Raw genomic sequence first — 16,798 nt, forward strand, 5'->3', positions numbered from 1 at the left:
AAAAAGCAATTATTTTACGTCTAATGATGTCAGGGAAAAAAGACCAAGGATTTTTCGAATTGCATAGGACGAAGTGTTTTTTTCAACAGGAGATTTACACTCTATATCATGAATTACATGTTTAAAAAAGGGCATGCAGACGTGTATCAGACTATAAGAAAGATGAATCACAGCAAGATCCTAGCTATTGGTAAATATGAAAAAATTTACTATCAAATTATTTTCAGAAAATTCAGATTTTTCAGTTTTCAAAATACAATACTTTCTCTTATTAAAATATTTTTGTTTAACAAAAGGTACATGCTTTGTAACAGTCTTGCATGAAGTAATTCTTATGTGTACCATTACATAAGTAATTACGCCCACATCTTAACACATAATTACAATAGTCATCACCACGGGCGTTTGAACAACTGGAGGGTGGTGTTGCAGGGCGTTGGGTGGTTTGTGGAAGTGGTCCACCTGTTGGGATAGGTCCAGTTCCACTTCCACCAGTCAATTTCTCGAGTTCTGGAAGTGTTGGCGTTTGAGCTAGATATAAAAATAAGATGATATTTAATTTGATTGCTACGATGTTGTTTGAAACTACGGGAGAATATTATCTGCACATAATTTTTAATTGCACCTAGTTTTCAGTAAGATATTTTACGTTGGTAGCCGATCGAGTAATTTATACTTTTAGATAGTTTTTCAATTAGTTTCGCCGGGTCAACGGCCAAGTTTGCTAAAATCTGAACGGAACATTGAGGGAGGGAGCCAGGATCCCCTTTTTTGAAGCATTGAATTCTTTTGACCATAATCAGTACCGTGAAAAGCACTAGCCTGGGAATCCATACTATGATTTCTTCTTTGATAAACTGATGGCGAAATATATAGCATGGTATGGGCTGAGAGTTTGAATTTCTCAGATCCTAATAACGGTTGAAAACATAGCCAATCAAATTTTGTTATTCTTTTACTGGTCACACTTTCTTAGAGAAAGCGCAAGTTTCGAAATTTGGTTTTTATTTTAGTAAGTGAAGACAGCGCTAAATTCGAATTTCCTACTGTAAAAAATGTGAGTCCAATATTGGACTCACAGCTCGAACCCGTCTTGTGTACATCAAATTATAAAAAAACACACGACGGTTCTCCTGTCTAGAAAAGCACAGGCCAAAATCATATATTGACCTGTGCCGACCAATCGAGATTCTATTCAGCGCGCAATCAACGCAGAGAAAAGTAACCATGACGACCATCCAAGATCTTGGATTAAGTTCAAAGTTGATAGTTATATTCCCGTCGTTGAAAACACAACTCAACAATGTCATCAATGCTTTTTAAAAAGAGTCAGTGATAGAGAATCATAATATAAAGTCTGTCTATTATTTCAGAGGTTAATATATTCTTTGAAAACTTAACCCCTGATACTCAGGGTACATAATAAGCCATTTTTCCTCGATATCTCTGGAGAAAAACTGAAACCTTTAATACACAGGTTGCAAAATGAACGTCTGAAGACAAATCACGCTTTTACTCGAAATTTTTATGTACTTGTTACATGACATTTATTTCTGATTGGTTCGAATTTATTGACACTAATAAAGTTCTCAGCTGGAAGTTGTAAAGCAAGTAACATGGGAATAAAATCACGTAAAGTAATCACATGTTTTGACTGCATTGATATAATTTTGCAACCCGTGTATTTAGTCAAAGCAGATTTATTTACCTCCAATATTTCTCTTTTGAACATTAGCACCATAAACTCTAATTCTTGCTTGACTTGAGCTTTCACCCCAGTTTCGGCGAATGGAATTTCCCCTTGGTGAGTATCTGGAGACAATGTAGGTTTCAATACGGCCACTTTTACGGACCTCCTTGATTCCACAACCAAGGCTCTTGGTCTCTTTCCAGATTAACTTTATAAGAAAGATTGAATTACAAATTATTTATTGGTGGAAAGAATAACCAGAAGCGTCATGGTTTTATAAACAAAAATATTATATATATCCCAGCTGACACACAACGTTTTTTCGACGTTTATCTAACGTTCATAACGTCCATTTAACGTTAGATGAACGTTAAAATAACGTTGTGTGCCAGCTGGGATATATTCGACCTTCACTACAAGTCTACAAGAGGTCATCATCAGAGTGTAAAAATCTAGGTAATCTATCATTGATCTAAGGTCGAATAGTTTTTAAATAAAAACATGCAATTCTGGTTATTCTTTTCGAGGGGCAAATCACTCGAAAAATGATGTACGAGATTTAGGATTTGTTTTTGATTTATAAAATTGTGTACGAGATTTATTTTAGTGATTTGCCCCTCGATTCTTTTCTCCATTAAATTACTGACCCAAGGAAATATCTTGAAATATTTATTATTTTTACTACATAAAGTCATGAAAAATCATTCATTACTTTCCTGGTCAAGAATTAGAAGTACTAAATGACGTTACCACTTAATTACCACACCACATAATCTTTCTGGATTGATATAAACCCCTATTTTCGTAAAACTTGTTTTTTTTTTAACGTGCAGCCTGTTGGTCAATATCTATTAGTAATGTTGTCGAAATTCACAGCCTGACATATAGAATGATAGGTAAGAAGGTCTTTTAGAACGAAGTGATACCTGAGCACCATTATAACCTATTTCAAGATCAAAACGAACCAGGGGTAATCAGGAGTGTAGGAGAGGTTTTCATTTTTGGTTAAAAAAAGGTTTTCATAAGGAATCATCTCTTCAAAATCAAATGTTTTCTTCTAATGGTGGGTTTCCAGCTTTAGATACTTAACCATGCCAAGTCATAAAGAAAGTAGAGTTATGCTCATCTGGAGTAAGGAGGTGATACCTGTGTAAAATGTCCGACAGCTCTTCCATTAGTTGACTGATGAGATGAAAAACTATAATCCTTGATTTCTTCATACCTGTTATTGAATGAGATTTTAATTTTATTTAATTTCTAAAACCTCGAGTCACCACTCAAGGGCGAAGTCAGTTTTAAGAAGTGCTGTATTTCAAAAAAGAATTGAAGATTGCCAATAAAAATACATATTTTAATTCATGATATTATGATCAAGTGTTTTATTCGAAAGCATCCGAATAGGCCAGGAGATTGCCACTAGATCTATTCTTTAAATTGAAAATTAGAGGCATCCCGGGGCGGGGGCACTCGATTTCGAAACGACGGTATGTGCCGCGCAAAATCTGCTTTTCAAAATCGCACCCTTACAGTGCAGTTCAATATGGCTGAAAAGGTACCCTTTCATTGCATTTTCTCATGATTTACCCAACCCTTATAGTGCACAATATTTTTCAGCTGTAAATCTGCGTGATAAAATAAGCTTGGGAAGTTATCTGTTTCAAAGAAAAACTGAGAAAATTAGTCTTGTCAGCTGTAATTATCAGACAAGAGAAACTTTTTCAAACAAACCTTTCTTTTTATCATTTATTTTGAATTTGTTTTAAAATTCGACCCTTACAGTGCAATCTCTCACAGAAACACACCCTTACAGTGCATTTTGGTATGCTGAAAAACCTCACCCTTAAGCGCACATGACGTAGGCCAGATTATATCAGTGCCCCCCCCCGGAAGTGGCATACACCCTAAATTTTTAGAAGAATGTATACAGTATTTCATCTTCTTAGTTATACCAGTAAATCAGAGGAATAATTTAAAACATCATACCACGCGAGAGTAGCTTTGGCACTGCTGTCACCTTTGGTTGAACTTCTCCATGATTGGCTCCAATATAAATTCTCTCCAACACCTTAAAAAAGGTATTTATTTCTCCGAGGCTTTATAACGTTTCTGATGGGCACTGAAGAAGAGGCCCCAGATGACCCAAAATTTCGCACATTCACAAAATCTTTTTAGAAATACAAGCCTAAATTTTCAGAAAATTGGGAAATTTTCGCAGCCATACCAAAATTGGGCTTTTCCAGAAGAAAAAAATTTACCACCACTGTTGAGGATATTGTTTTTTCCAACCCCCTGGATATCCTCTCTTATAAAGATGCTTACTTCCTGGATATCCTCTCTTATAAAGATGCATACCCCCTATCGTATTTTTTACTTGAAAAGACACTTTACCCCTGGATATACGATATCCTCAACAGGGGGGCACGGACTATTTATGGAAAATCCTAATTGTACACATACCCAGCCACTTAGTTTAATAGCTGCTCTGGGTACGAGACTTACCTGAATTCATATCATGGGACAGGCGTCCGATTTGCGCAAGATGGTCGGCCCATTTTTGCGATTGCGTTTCCAAGGAGACATCGTAAACAAGGGGTGACGTATTCTGATGTAATGATCGTAATTTGTTATGCACGTTCAAGCATAAGTCTGAAGGAGAAAATTCAAAAAAAAAACTTCTCATGAACAAACTAAGCAAAGTTAGACAAAATGGTTATAGATCTTTGAAACGCGCAAAACTGAAAAATACTACAATTACAATAGTACAATAGAATGATTCCATGTGACGTTATTTTCACCCCAGGATCAGCCATCTTTGTAAGAAATGGTAGAGAGAATATGTACAGGTTGATTTAGTAGTACCTTGATTGCTCAAAGTTTTCAAATATTTCCGTTTGGGCCTGTGCATAGTTTTTTATTCTTTTGTCAGTTAGGAACAGATAGCTAGCTTGAGATTTGGTTGAAGATAGCCCCTAAGTGGATTTTGCTGAATCAGTGTATACTCTTATCATATCTGTCAAAATTATCAGGGTTACATTTTCAATGTCACTGCGATAAAAATTACTCAGAGTTTTTCATGGAAATCGTCAGAAATATCTTACTTCTTTCTTGTTGTGTAAGTTGGTAGGAGGCTGAAAAAGTAAAATAAAAAAGAATAGTGAGAGAAAAAGGTAGAGAGAGCTAGGTAACTTTTCCCATCCCGTATTCCTCGGCAATTCCATATAATCAGACATTTTATAGATCAAACAGACCATTAATCTAGATCCTTTAGCATAAAAATTGTTGAGTAAGAATAGAAACGAACTAGACGGCCCCCGTCGCCACAAATTCTGGTTTAGCTTGCTCATCAAAAGCTCTTAGAATGATAAAGATATTAATTTTTGATGCTCTCTAACTTTATTTTGACGTGGAATTTGAATAAGTAATTCCATCAATGACGGGGTACTAGTGTCTTTTTATGCTTTAAATGGAATGGAGAGAATGGGATTTAAAATCTTCACCAAAAACCGAGAGCGTCAACCGTGTGCATTTCCGATGAAAAAAAGAAGATTGTATTGCTTTTGCTAGCCTGAATGATCTCGCCGCCACGGGCATTTTTTATATTTTGAAAAACTTGACGTGTGTCGAAGAAGAGTTCGGTACAGGTTTTTGCTTTTGCAAGATCAGTAGACAGCTTCAGACCCCCGGTGGGGGGGGGTAGCCTAGGGGGCATACTTAGGCAAATGGAGGGTACGGTATGAACCGCCCTTGAGGGTACCTTTTTTGGATTTCCAAGGTCCCGCTAAGGGTCGGAAAAATCAGAAAATCTAATTCCAGTCCCACTAAGGGTAGGAGAATTAGGAAAATTTCAAATTTTTGCCCCCAGAAAGATCGAAATTTGGTAAAAAATGGTCAAATTTATCCCGGTAAGTGTCGTAAAATTCACAAAATTTTCTTTTGTTTTCTCCTTTTTAGTCCCAGTAAGGGTCCGAGGGTCAAAAGTCGGGCGGCACCCCCCCCCCCCCCCGTGAGCTCGCAACCCTAGTACCCCCGGGCCCCAGGGGCTGTAACAAAAAAAGGCAGCAGTACGAACCTGAAACAAGGGCCAACAAGAGTGTTAACACCAAAGCACAATCCATGACTGGTCGAGGCTAATCAATGAGATAATATGTGAAAAACCTTGGGAACTCCCATTTATAGCCTTTTTAAAAACACACTTTCAAATACAGCATGTTTAAATTGCTCGAAATTGTCAAGTATATAGTTGATACAGAATACTTTAAATAAACACTTTATTAAAATATGATTGTATTTTGTCAAATATTTGAAAATAATTGATTTATGTGTGGGTTGTATCTTAATAAAGTATAAATTTCAACGTCTTTTATTTGCCTGGTACTTAAATACAGCTGGCATCAAAAGTGAAGTTAATTTTTTTTACAATTTAAATTTGCTTCTAATTTGTTACACTTTCTTTTATAAGAACCAGTAAAATTCTTTCTGAGACTCAGCTATTCTTATATTTTTGGCACTTTGAACCTCAAATTGTTCTTATATCCTTTTCTTATTTATATGGTGTAATTGAGGTATTTTAGGCGTTGTACCCTACTACTTTAATGCCTAAATTGCTTGAAATTGAGTAATTTCAGGCTCAGCATTGTTCTTAAATTTTTCTTATAAAAAAAGTGTATCACATGAGTAATGACTAAGGTTTCTTGAATACAGCCAGGCACATCCTTGCAAATGAACGGGGTATTTTTCACTTGTGATTGGTGGCAAATGCAAGGGGTCGAAAACAAAAGTGATGTAATAATGCTGAATACCCCACGCAATTGAACCGGGTTTGAAATATTTTGCTTCATTTTGAAGAACTGCATAGATGAAATTTTTTTTCCATGGGTCAATTTTTTCTTCGAAGATTGAAGAAACTTTTAACAAAAAAATAAAGTTCCCAGTTTTCTTCCTTTTTTCCCATTTTCAGTTTGAAGTTCATTTTTATTCATTTTCACGCTTTTAGCCTGAGACGTCCTATCTCATTTACACTGGGTGACGAATACCCCATGCAAATGCTCACCCCGTTCATTTACCAGGATGTGCCTGACTGGAATAGACCCAGATATCAGACTCTATCACAATAGATAGCATAAAATATCAGTCCGTTGATGTAGTTTGACTAAGTTTACTTTCTAGGCTGTTAAATACCAGCGAAAAAATTTTTACAGGTTGATGGGGGTCGCCAACACCAAAATACCGATGTTTTTTCCTGAATCACCGTTACAACAACAGCAAACATTTCTGAAAACCTTATTTTGGCATGGGAAAAAAACTTCATAACGACAAAATAGCCCTTTCCGACTTGTTTCAGTCTTAACTTGCATAACCTATTTTGAATAAGTTACATAAATTTTGAAAATAAAATTCACATGCCGAAAAAAGGGCAAAATAAAGAAGCACAGAAATTAAATCCTCCGAGTTATAAAATTTAACGACCACCTACGCTGTAGGCTTTGGCAGGGATAGAACAACGCTCTCCACCCCACAAGGCCTACTTATGTTTGTGAGAGATTATTCCATACCAGACCTCCTTAAACTTTTGCTCAAAGTTGGAAGCAAACTTTCCTTTTCTATTGCAATCGCAATATGTTTCACAAACCAAAAACACATCTGTCTCAATAATTCAGTGGGACACATCCCCAGTGGAAGAATTTGCCTGTTTTCTCAAAACATTACTACGATTTCGAGAATGACCAACCCCCTTCTCAAAAAAAATACTTAGGCTAAACACGACTTTTGCATGAAAAAAAGACCTAGCAAATATATACAAATATAAAAAATAGGGAAGAAAATCAAGAAATTTCTGAATTTTTTTTACACATTTTTCTTGATGTATATTATCCCTTCCCATCTGGCACACAATGTTGTTTCAACGTTTATCTAACGTTCACAACGTACATATAACGTTAAATGAACGTTAAAACAACGTTGTGTGCCAGCTGGGTTATATGATAAAAATTGTGAAATGGCGAGACGAGATAAACAACTACTACCATACTGTTACTTTCTAGCAAAGGAAACGCGTTGTGGTTTATATGACCGTACACTATGAAGTTATGTAACCGACTGAATATACTATCTTTCAAATGTAATATATACGTAACATAATAATATGCACCGTGTTAGCTATGATACAAGAATATAGAAATATGCGACACTCCCCACCACCGAATGAGTCTAAAGATACCGAAGAAATAAAGTAACAAAACTAAGTTTCTAATATAGATCTATATACCGTAAAAACCGAAATATAAAGGACTGTATAATAAACTACTCAAAATTTTTAATTTCTTCTTTGGCGTTTTGTACGAATTAGACTAGTAAACTAGTCGTTGAAAACAGACCCATATACAAAAAATCAAGCTCTAAATGAAAAGAATCGAAGAGGTGAAGTTGCCTCTCTTTTCTGAATTTCAACGACTAGAAGCTACTTCCCTCAAAAAACGTTGTTAAATTTTAAAACTTTTTTTAGGTTTTTGAGAATCCATTCAACTTTTTTGACTAAATGATATTTCAAAGTAACATTGAACATGGGAACATATAAATAAATGAGAATTTCTAAAAACGCAATAAACAGAAAGAAAAATAAATGCAATCCCGCACGGGTCAGACATACAGAAATCTGTATGTCTCTCCTTACGATTTTAGGTGAAGAAAAAAGGCGTTGGAAGTAGCTTCTAGTCGGTTATTTTCCTTTTCTCTCACGCGCGCTGAATATTTAATTAGTGTTTACATTATTTGATTGACAGTTTTATTATAAGGTTATAAGTAATAACCGACTTAGTTTACTAGTCTATGTACGAATTTGACGCCTTGTAAGTCTATCTCTTGTTTCTCACGCAAAGGGCCATTAATTGTCTTTACGACTGCTGCACGAACTTGATTGTCTTTACCACTAATAGTTTCTTCGACACGACCCATTTTCCAAGTATTTCTAGAGCCCGTGTCTTCGATCAAACAAACGTCACCAACTTTGATAGTGGTATCAATACCACGCTTGCTTTTAACATAGTCCCGTTCTCGCAAGCTGGTTATATATTCGACTTTCCATTGTTGCCAGAAGAAAGTTAAAATACGTTTTAAATTGTCACATGTTAATAGGGGGGGGGTTCATGGTTGGCGGAGGAGCGGAATCGGTCCTTTTTTCGGACGGAGTGGCGGAATTTGGCGAAAATTTAGACGGAATTACGGAAATTGGGTTCTCTGACGGAGACGGAAAATTAGACAATTTTAGTGCGGAAAAACGGAATTTAGCAAAAAAATTTGCGGAATTTCGGAATTGTTAAAAAATATTCAAAATTTGCGGAGTTTTCGACAAAAATATTGAATTTCAAAGGAATTTTCGGTGACGGAATTTTGGTTCAATTTAAGACGGTTTGACGGAAATTGGAGAAAAAATTGGCGGAATTGCGGAATCGGGTACCCCCTGAAACCCCCCCCCTTAATACGTCAGCGTTGTCGTTGATGTCCGTATTTACGTTTGTTGTTTCGATCTTACGCCCGTAAATGAAATGGTTGGGCGTTAATGGTGGATGTCCAACTTCAGAATCGTAAACGTAAGTCAACGGTCTGTTGTTCAGAATGTTTTCAATTCTCTTCAATAACGTTAACAGTTCGTTATAAGTTAGTATCTCTTTTCGTAGAGACTTCTTCAAAATTCGTTTCGTGGATTGAATCATCCTTTCAAACATACCACCCTGCCAGGGGGCGGCTTCGATGTTGTACGACCAACGAATCATTCTCGATTTTGCGAATTCTTTCGTTGCGTTTGACGTGAAGTTTGATCCATTATCACTTACGACTTTGCTTGGAGCACCATAACGATTAAAGAAGCGCTCAAGCATTTGAATAAAGGCGTCGGAGCCGTAATCTTCAGCAATGTCTAAATAAACAGCTCGTGTCGTGGAGCATGTGATCAACGCGATCCATGCTTTGTATGTAGCTTCGTCGGTACCAAATGTGTTTCGAATATGGACGGGACCGGCATAGTCCACGCCAATGTTTGTAAAAGCAAAGTTTTGATCAAGACGTTCTCTTGGAAGAATAGGGATATCAGGATAACGACACTTTTGTCCTTCAAAGATTTTACAAAGTTGACATTTGTTAATAACAGTTCTTACGAGTGAACGTCCTTTTGGAATCCAGTACGATTGACGTAGGTGATTCAAAGTTTCTTTCGTCTTGTTGTGACCAACGCTAACGTGGCTGTCACGAACGACCAGTAGTGTGAACGGATGACGTCTTGGAAGTAGGATTGGATACTTTGTATCGAACGGAACAGGAGCGTTGCCAATACGACCATGACAACGAAGGATGCCGTTGGAATCTGTGAATACGTTGAGTGATTTCTTCGTTTGATCAAATTGTTTGTCATCAAAGTCTTCTTGTACGTCCTTGAGCAAAACAAGTTTTGCTTGGACCATATCATCAATTTCATTGCTATTATTAGTTTCAATAATTGTATTGGTTAACTGTTTTCTTCTTCCTTCTTTCTTCTTTTTAACTTTTTCTCTTAGCTTACGTATGAAGCCAATCACCATGGCCATCACACGAAGCAATTTTGTTAATGAACTAAATCTCTTATATTCGATTATTGCCTGTAAAGTCGGCTCATCGAATTGTGTGTTTAAACTAAAAACCCCTTCCGTTTCTTCTTGTTCCATGTCGCCCTTATACTCACGAACGACATGAAACTTTGTAATGGGGATCAAATCAATACTCTCATCACAAGTTAAACAAGTAATTTTCTCATCAGTTGTCAAATCAGTAAATTGACAACTCCCAGAATAAAAGCTAACAGTGTTCTCAGTAAGTTTTTCAGTAAATTTATCACCAGGCTTCAAGTCAGGCCAGGAAGATTCTGGACCAGACAAGGATGGACCATGGAACCATTTTTCGTTGTTCTTCAATTGTGAGAAGAGAAGTCCTCTCGAATTGTCATCAGATGGATTGTTCGAAGTGTCTACAAGTTTCCAAACTTTTATCGTATCATTTTCACGAATTTCATTAACGCGATTTTGTACAAATTGTTTGTAGAGTTTCTCATTTTTTCAGCCAGCAATAAACAATGCTTGAATCAGTCCAAGCGTAACACGTATCAATAATAATTTTACTTTGTAGCTCGGAGGTAACTTGTTTCAATAATCGAGAAAGTAGTTGGGCCCCTAAAAGTTCGAGTTAGGGCATTGTCTTTTTCTTGAGTGGAGCAACTCTCGATTTGCTCGCGACGAGTGACGGTGTAGCAACGCCCGAATCGACAGTGGGCTTCAGGTAAACACAACAACCGTAGGCGTCTTGCGACGCATCGCTAAAACCGTGAAGTTCATGGGACGTAACATTTCCATTGTTGGAATCATAAGCTCTATTAAAACGAATTTCACTACATTCTCTCAAATCAGTAATCAGTTCTTTCCAAATTTTCAACGAGTCGTCAGGAATGGGCTCATCCCATTGTAAGTTTTGTGTACAAAGTTTTTGAAATAACAGTTTAAATTTCACGACGAGTGGATTAATCAACCCCAATGGGTCAAAGATTGATGAAGCGAATTGTATAACGTTTCTTTTCGTAGGATTTTCGAAATTCACTTTACGTAGAATTTCACTCAAACTAATAACCAGCGAGTCATTAGTTTTATCCCAAGGAATACCGAGTACCTTGGTCAAATTGTGATCAATAGTTTCAAGATCACCCATGTAACAATTTTTAACTTTTGCTTCTAGATTTGCACAGTTCGATTGTAATTTTCGTAAGTTTAAGCTCGCAAGAGCAAAATGAGACTTACAGTTCTTGTAGAAGTCGAAGGCTTCTTGCATACTGTCGAAGCTCGTAGAAAGGTCGTCGACATGAAGCGAATTCAATACCGTGTTTCGAAACAGTTCATTTTCGTGTTTGTTGACGTGATGACGTAATGTTGCGTTGAGCAGGAACGGCGACGATGTCACTCCAAAGAGGACACGACAGAAGCGATACGTCACGAGATCATTGTTGTAGAAATTGTCGAAATTGATGTCATTAATGTTCTTAATCCAAAGGAATCGTACGTAATCACGATCTTTCTCGTTGAGTCAAATTTGTAGAAAAGCTTTCTCCAAATCTGCGATGATACCAATCTTTTTGGCTCGAAATCGAAGTAACGTCCCAAAAAGTGACGAAGTAAGCGACGGGCCAGCGTGTAGACAATCATTCAAAGCTGGACCATCAAGAGAGGAACTGGCGTCGAACACCATGCGTATCTTGGTTGTTAACCTGTCCAATCGTAGATAGAACAGGTCGGTTGTGGGCATTTTTGATAGTACGTTTGCCCTTTTCAAAAAATAGATGTTATCAGAGGGGGGCGACTTCAATGATGCCTTGTCGAAGTTGATCTTTGATGATTTCATCATAATCGTGTAACAATTGTTCGTTAGTCTTAAATTTCGTAAGCAGACTGTTCATTCGACGCGTAGAGTTGTAGAGATTGTCCTTTAAAATTTCATGTTTCTCAATGAATGGAAGCTGAACTTCATAACGATCTTGTTCGAATTTAATTTTACTTTCGAACTCTTGTAAAACAACTTCCTTTGGGCTTTCAGTTCTACCCACTTCTTCGATTTCCCAAAACTTTCTTAAAGTTGAATCAACATCACATGTCTGACAGTTAAGCGTGTGTGCAGACAGAGTAATAGAAGCTTGGGTTGTTGAACAAACTGTGTCAGTAGTGAGTGGGCCTGAGAAAATATAGCCCAGCTTAGTATCCGTTCCAACTACGAACTACGAATAGTTTTATTCTTTACAAATTTCCAGAAGTTATCTGCACCGATAAGAAGATCAACGCGTAAAGACTTTTCACAAACAAGTCCTTTGTCAGCAACTTGTAAATTTTGAATCGGTGGAATACTATTGTTCTTATCAATAGCTTCAGTGAAGGACTCGATAAATGACTGGTATTCAGAGGGTTCACCAGAAAACTTTTTGATATTTAAGGTCGGCAATTTGACTTTCACACCCGTGCTTGAAGAAAATGAGGGATTCGATTGAGAGATGGGAGGAGAGCTTTCAATTTGAGGTGCCACTGAATTTGCATAATGTCTAGCGATAAAACTGTTAATTGAGGTTAATTTAGTTTTAGTTTTTACCTCGTATTCCATACTTTGCTCAATTGCTTTGGTGTAGTCTTCATCTTCCTCACATTGATCAGCTAGATGTTGATCGATTTCCAAAACTTTCTCTAACTTCACACTCAAAGTTTCATTTATTGTTTTTAAATAATCCAAGCTATTTTGGTCACAACTTCTTCCAGTGACATGATCCTTTTTATTTCACCATTGAACAATCTGTCCATGTAGTTCATGAACCCTGCTCTCTGCCTTTTAACATTTTTATCTGCATCTGTAGACATTTTGATTTTTGATTTTTGTTTTATTTCTTATTTATTTTATATCTTATTTATTTGAATTACTAATCTTCACTCACACCACCAGCGAGCACAAGTTAAGGCGAGAGAAACAGAGTCAAGAACCATACATACAGTCAATGAAATTCAATATTGATAATAATCCACAATCCAGGAACATCAAGTTCCAAATAAACAATATAATCAATCAAATTACTTAATTATATGAACTGTCCAAGTTCAAAACAACAATGTGTAATAAACCAACAATTTTGACCATATGAACATTCAAGTTCAAAATAAGTTCACCATACATAAGCTACCAAGCTTACAAAAATCAAAACATTGAACTTCACCCGAGTTCAAACAAGCTACCAAGCTTATAAAAAATCAAAACATTGAATGAACTTCACCTGAGTTCAAACAAATAAATTCTTCAGTGAAAACACGGTTTTCACAAAACTAATTAAAGAAAAACAAATACATAACTTCTCAAATTTCATGTATTTCTAACATCCGGTTCGATGTGGACCATGTGGTTTTATATGACCGTACACTATGAAGTTATGTAACCGACTGAATATACTATCTTTCAAATGTAATAGAAACGTAACATAATAATATGCACCGTGTTAGCTATAATACAAGAATATAGAAATATGCGACACGCGTGTAGGAGGCACAAAACTCAAGAACCATACAACATAAGGCAAATACCATATGTTGGTGAAGGTTTAACTTAAACTTTAGCTGAAATGAGGTGTTTCCGAAATATAGTGTTTCCGGAAAAAATTTTTTTTCTGACCCGGCCGCAGATTTTGTGAAATAGAGGTCAAGCCATGATTTAGACTTGAATCGCTATCAAACGTTGTTTGGTTAGATATTCCCGCCTGTAAATCACGTTTTGTTCGTTAGTAGTTGATACATTAGTATCCAGGGCTTACTTCGTACTGTTTGTACTTAAAAGTTATCTTTAAAGTTCTATTTCAATGATTTAAGTTAACAAAAATAGCAAACAAAGATTTTTTCCAGCCGGTCGCATGAAAGATTTTTTCCTTCACCGGCATTCCGGAAACACTACGTTTTTTTATTTTTGCCTGAAATGAAATTTTTAGATGCATCGTAAGGATCGACTTTTTGCCAAAATTTACTCAAACTTGGCTAAGTTTTCTTTGCACTGTGAGGGCTGGATTTCAAAGACCTAATTTTTGGCCACACAAATACGGTCGTTCTTAAAGTAAGGGTTCTCTCCCAGGCGAATGTGATCTGACCTAGTTGTTCAGCTAAGACATTCAAAATCGCGTTGCCTTTTGCTTGAAGATGAAAGAGAAAGGGACTGGGTTATAATGTTTATGTTTAATACCGGTGTTTTATTTTGGTGCGATTAATTTTGCTCGGATTTATTTTAACCAATCGACACTTCCAAAACCATCCAAAATCTTGATGAAAAAGATCAAAGCTGGTTTGTACGGGCAGATTCTCTTGGAGTTATGGTCTTTAGAGTGAATACGTAGCAGTGCGTAGTAATCAGAATCTGCTCGGAGATATTGTATATTCTATTAAGAATAGGAAACAAATACTCTGAGGTATTGCCCAGCTCTTTAGAATGTATGATCTATTGACTATTCTATACCAGAGTGTATCTCACGATTATCGTAGCGTAGTACGGCAGCACGTAAGTACGTGGTACGTGTACGTGTACGTCTAAAGTTTGAAAAGTTTAGGAAAAACTTTTGAAGGAAACACCCCCTTCTCACAGACCCGGTAAGATCTTTTAAGCCAGTGGGGATAAAATAACGGACTGAAACTCGATTATGATTGATGTTCCCATATTTGTATAGCTTTGTATTTAAATTCCATTGTTTTCGAGCTAGAAAATTCATTGGGGGTAGGAAAAAATAGCATAATATTTTGCAGTGAGGATTGATTTATTTGCTTATTTTCAGTGGGGACAAAAATTGAACTATAATTTTCCACTGGGGACGATATTTTGGCCAAATTTTCGAATGGGAAGGGGTCCCAGTGGGTTTGTGAGAAGGGGGTGTAAGGAAAGAAGTATTTTTTTCTCAGGAAAAGGAAAGACTATAATAACACTTAAAAGACGCTAAAAGGATTTTGATGAAAAAAAAACTTGAAGAAGAAGAAGAAGAAGAAGAAAAAATCAAGCCACTAAAATATTTCCACAAGAAGATTAAAATTATGCAAAAATATTAATAATTGATAAAAATCTTCTATTGTGTGTGTTATTATATATTCCATTGTCTATTCTTGTCAGTGTGAATACGATTATTCCTGAAAAAAAAATAACAATATTATTACAATGGAGAGCAAAACTTGCCAAAGTAGTTATTCTTCTAAAAAAAAGAAAAGAAAAGAACACAAAAATAGGAACAATATATAAATCATACCTCTCTACATCAACAAATGAAGAGTATACCATAAGGTAGAAAGAAAAAAAACACATTTACAAAAAAACAGGGAGGAACCGAAGTCGCAGAGAAGAAGCAAGCTTTCAAAAAAGAAAAAAATTATTTCAGGTGATTGCTAATTAGATTTTCGTTGATAAAGAAGATAAAGGAAGAATTGCCTTCAGGTTGATCTAATTTTTCATACAAAATAGAGAAATTTGTGTACAGTCTGTACGTGACTTTTTTATACCAGCGTGACAACTCAAGGTAAGATTTTTCAAAAATATATTTTTTAGATTCTTAGATTTCGTTTTTACATTAGATTTATTCTTATCTTCGATGGAGCGTTTTTTCATTTGCTTTACATATTAAGCCCCCTGTTGAGAAGATCTAACCTCTTTAAATAAATTCAACACTTTACACGTTTTTTTTTTATTAGAACCTAGTTTATAAGAACATATAGGCTGAATTTCGTCGAAAAATTAAGAACATCTTAAGAACATGCCCAGCCTCAGTTTGGAAAAAAATGACAAGAAACTACAATTTTTTCCTCTTTTTAAGCAGTTTTAACCGAATTTAGGGTTGGATCTTCAAAAGTCGAGAGTCAAATATTGTCCAAATTTTGCCAAATTCAAGTGCTCTTTATTTTGTATCATATTATCGATTTAGAGTAGTCTGAAAAATTAAGAACGCATTTAAGAACATTTTAGGCTGAAAATTGCTAAGAAAATAAGCACATCCAGGCTCAGTCAAATTTTAGGTGTTCTAATAAAAAAAAAAACGTGTATTATTGTCAAAAGTTTGTCTTGAAATTCAAATTCAAATTGAATTCAAAAACATTGAATGTGTTCAAAATGATATGAATACCTTGAGAATAAATAGAAAGTCAATACAAATTTTCTATTGGTATTGACAGCAATGCATATTGAGAATCTGAGAGAGGGATCCAGAGCTTGCACACAAAGTCCATTTAACGGCCATAACGTTTATATAACGTTTAGTGTCAGCTGGGATTGACATGATCTTGTTATACGACAATCAATATATATTTACTTTTAGGCTGCGTGAAAAATCTCTGTGTGCGGTGCAAAGATTTACAAACTCGTTATAAAATTCGAGGATTCAGCAATTCAAAAACAACATTGAACATTATACCACGGTAACAGTATCAACGCATTAACTTAAAAACAATCAGACAGAAAACCTACATCAACATAGAGCACTGATATACCGATGTCGATTCTCAAGCAATATTAATCTCAGCATCGAAATAACTACTTGCAGTACTCTCTGGAAAC

The 16,798-nt window shown here is 35.9% G+C and overlaps 1 protein-coding gene across 1 annotated transcript; it reads right to left on the reverse strand.

The window, feature by feature from the left end:
* Positions 1-247: 247 nt before the first annotated feature.
* On the reverse strand, positions 248-5,868 carry LOC136821108 (Golgi-associated plant pathogenesis-related protein 1-like). The gene is made up of 7 exons (XM_067077334.1): positions 5,760-5,868; positions 4,789-4,818; positions 4,190-4,336; positions 3,674-3,755; positions 2,837-2,912; positions 1,709-1,898; positions 248-531 (listed from the first exon to the last, which is right to left on the reverse strand). The coding sequence occupies exons 1-7, from the start codon at positions 5,803-5,805 to the stop codon at positions 287-289; spliced, it is 816 nt and encodes a 271-aa protein (XP_066933435.1). The 5' UTR covers positions 5,806-5,868; the 3' UTR covers positions 248-286.
* Positions 5,869-16,798: the final 10,930 nt, after the last annotated feature.

This window comes from Clytia hemisphaerica, unplaced genomic scaffold (assembly GCF_902728285.1).
Source record: "Clytia hemisphaerica strain Z4C2 unplaced genomic scaffold, Clytia hemisphaerica genome assembly, whole genome shotgun sequence".
Lineage (NCBI taxonomy): Eukaryota > Metazoa > Cnidaria > Hydrozoa > Leptothecata > Clytiidae > Clytia > Clytia hemisphaerica.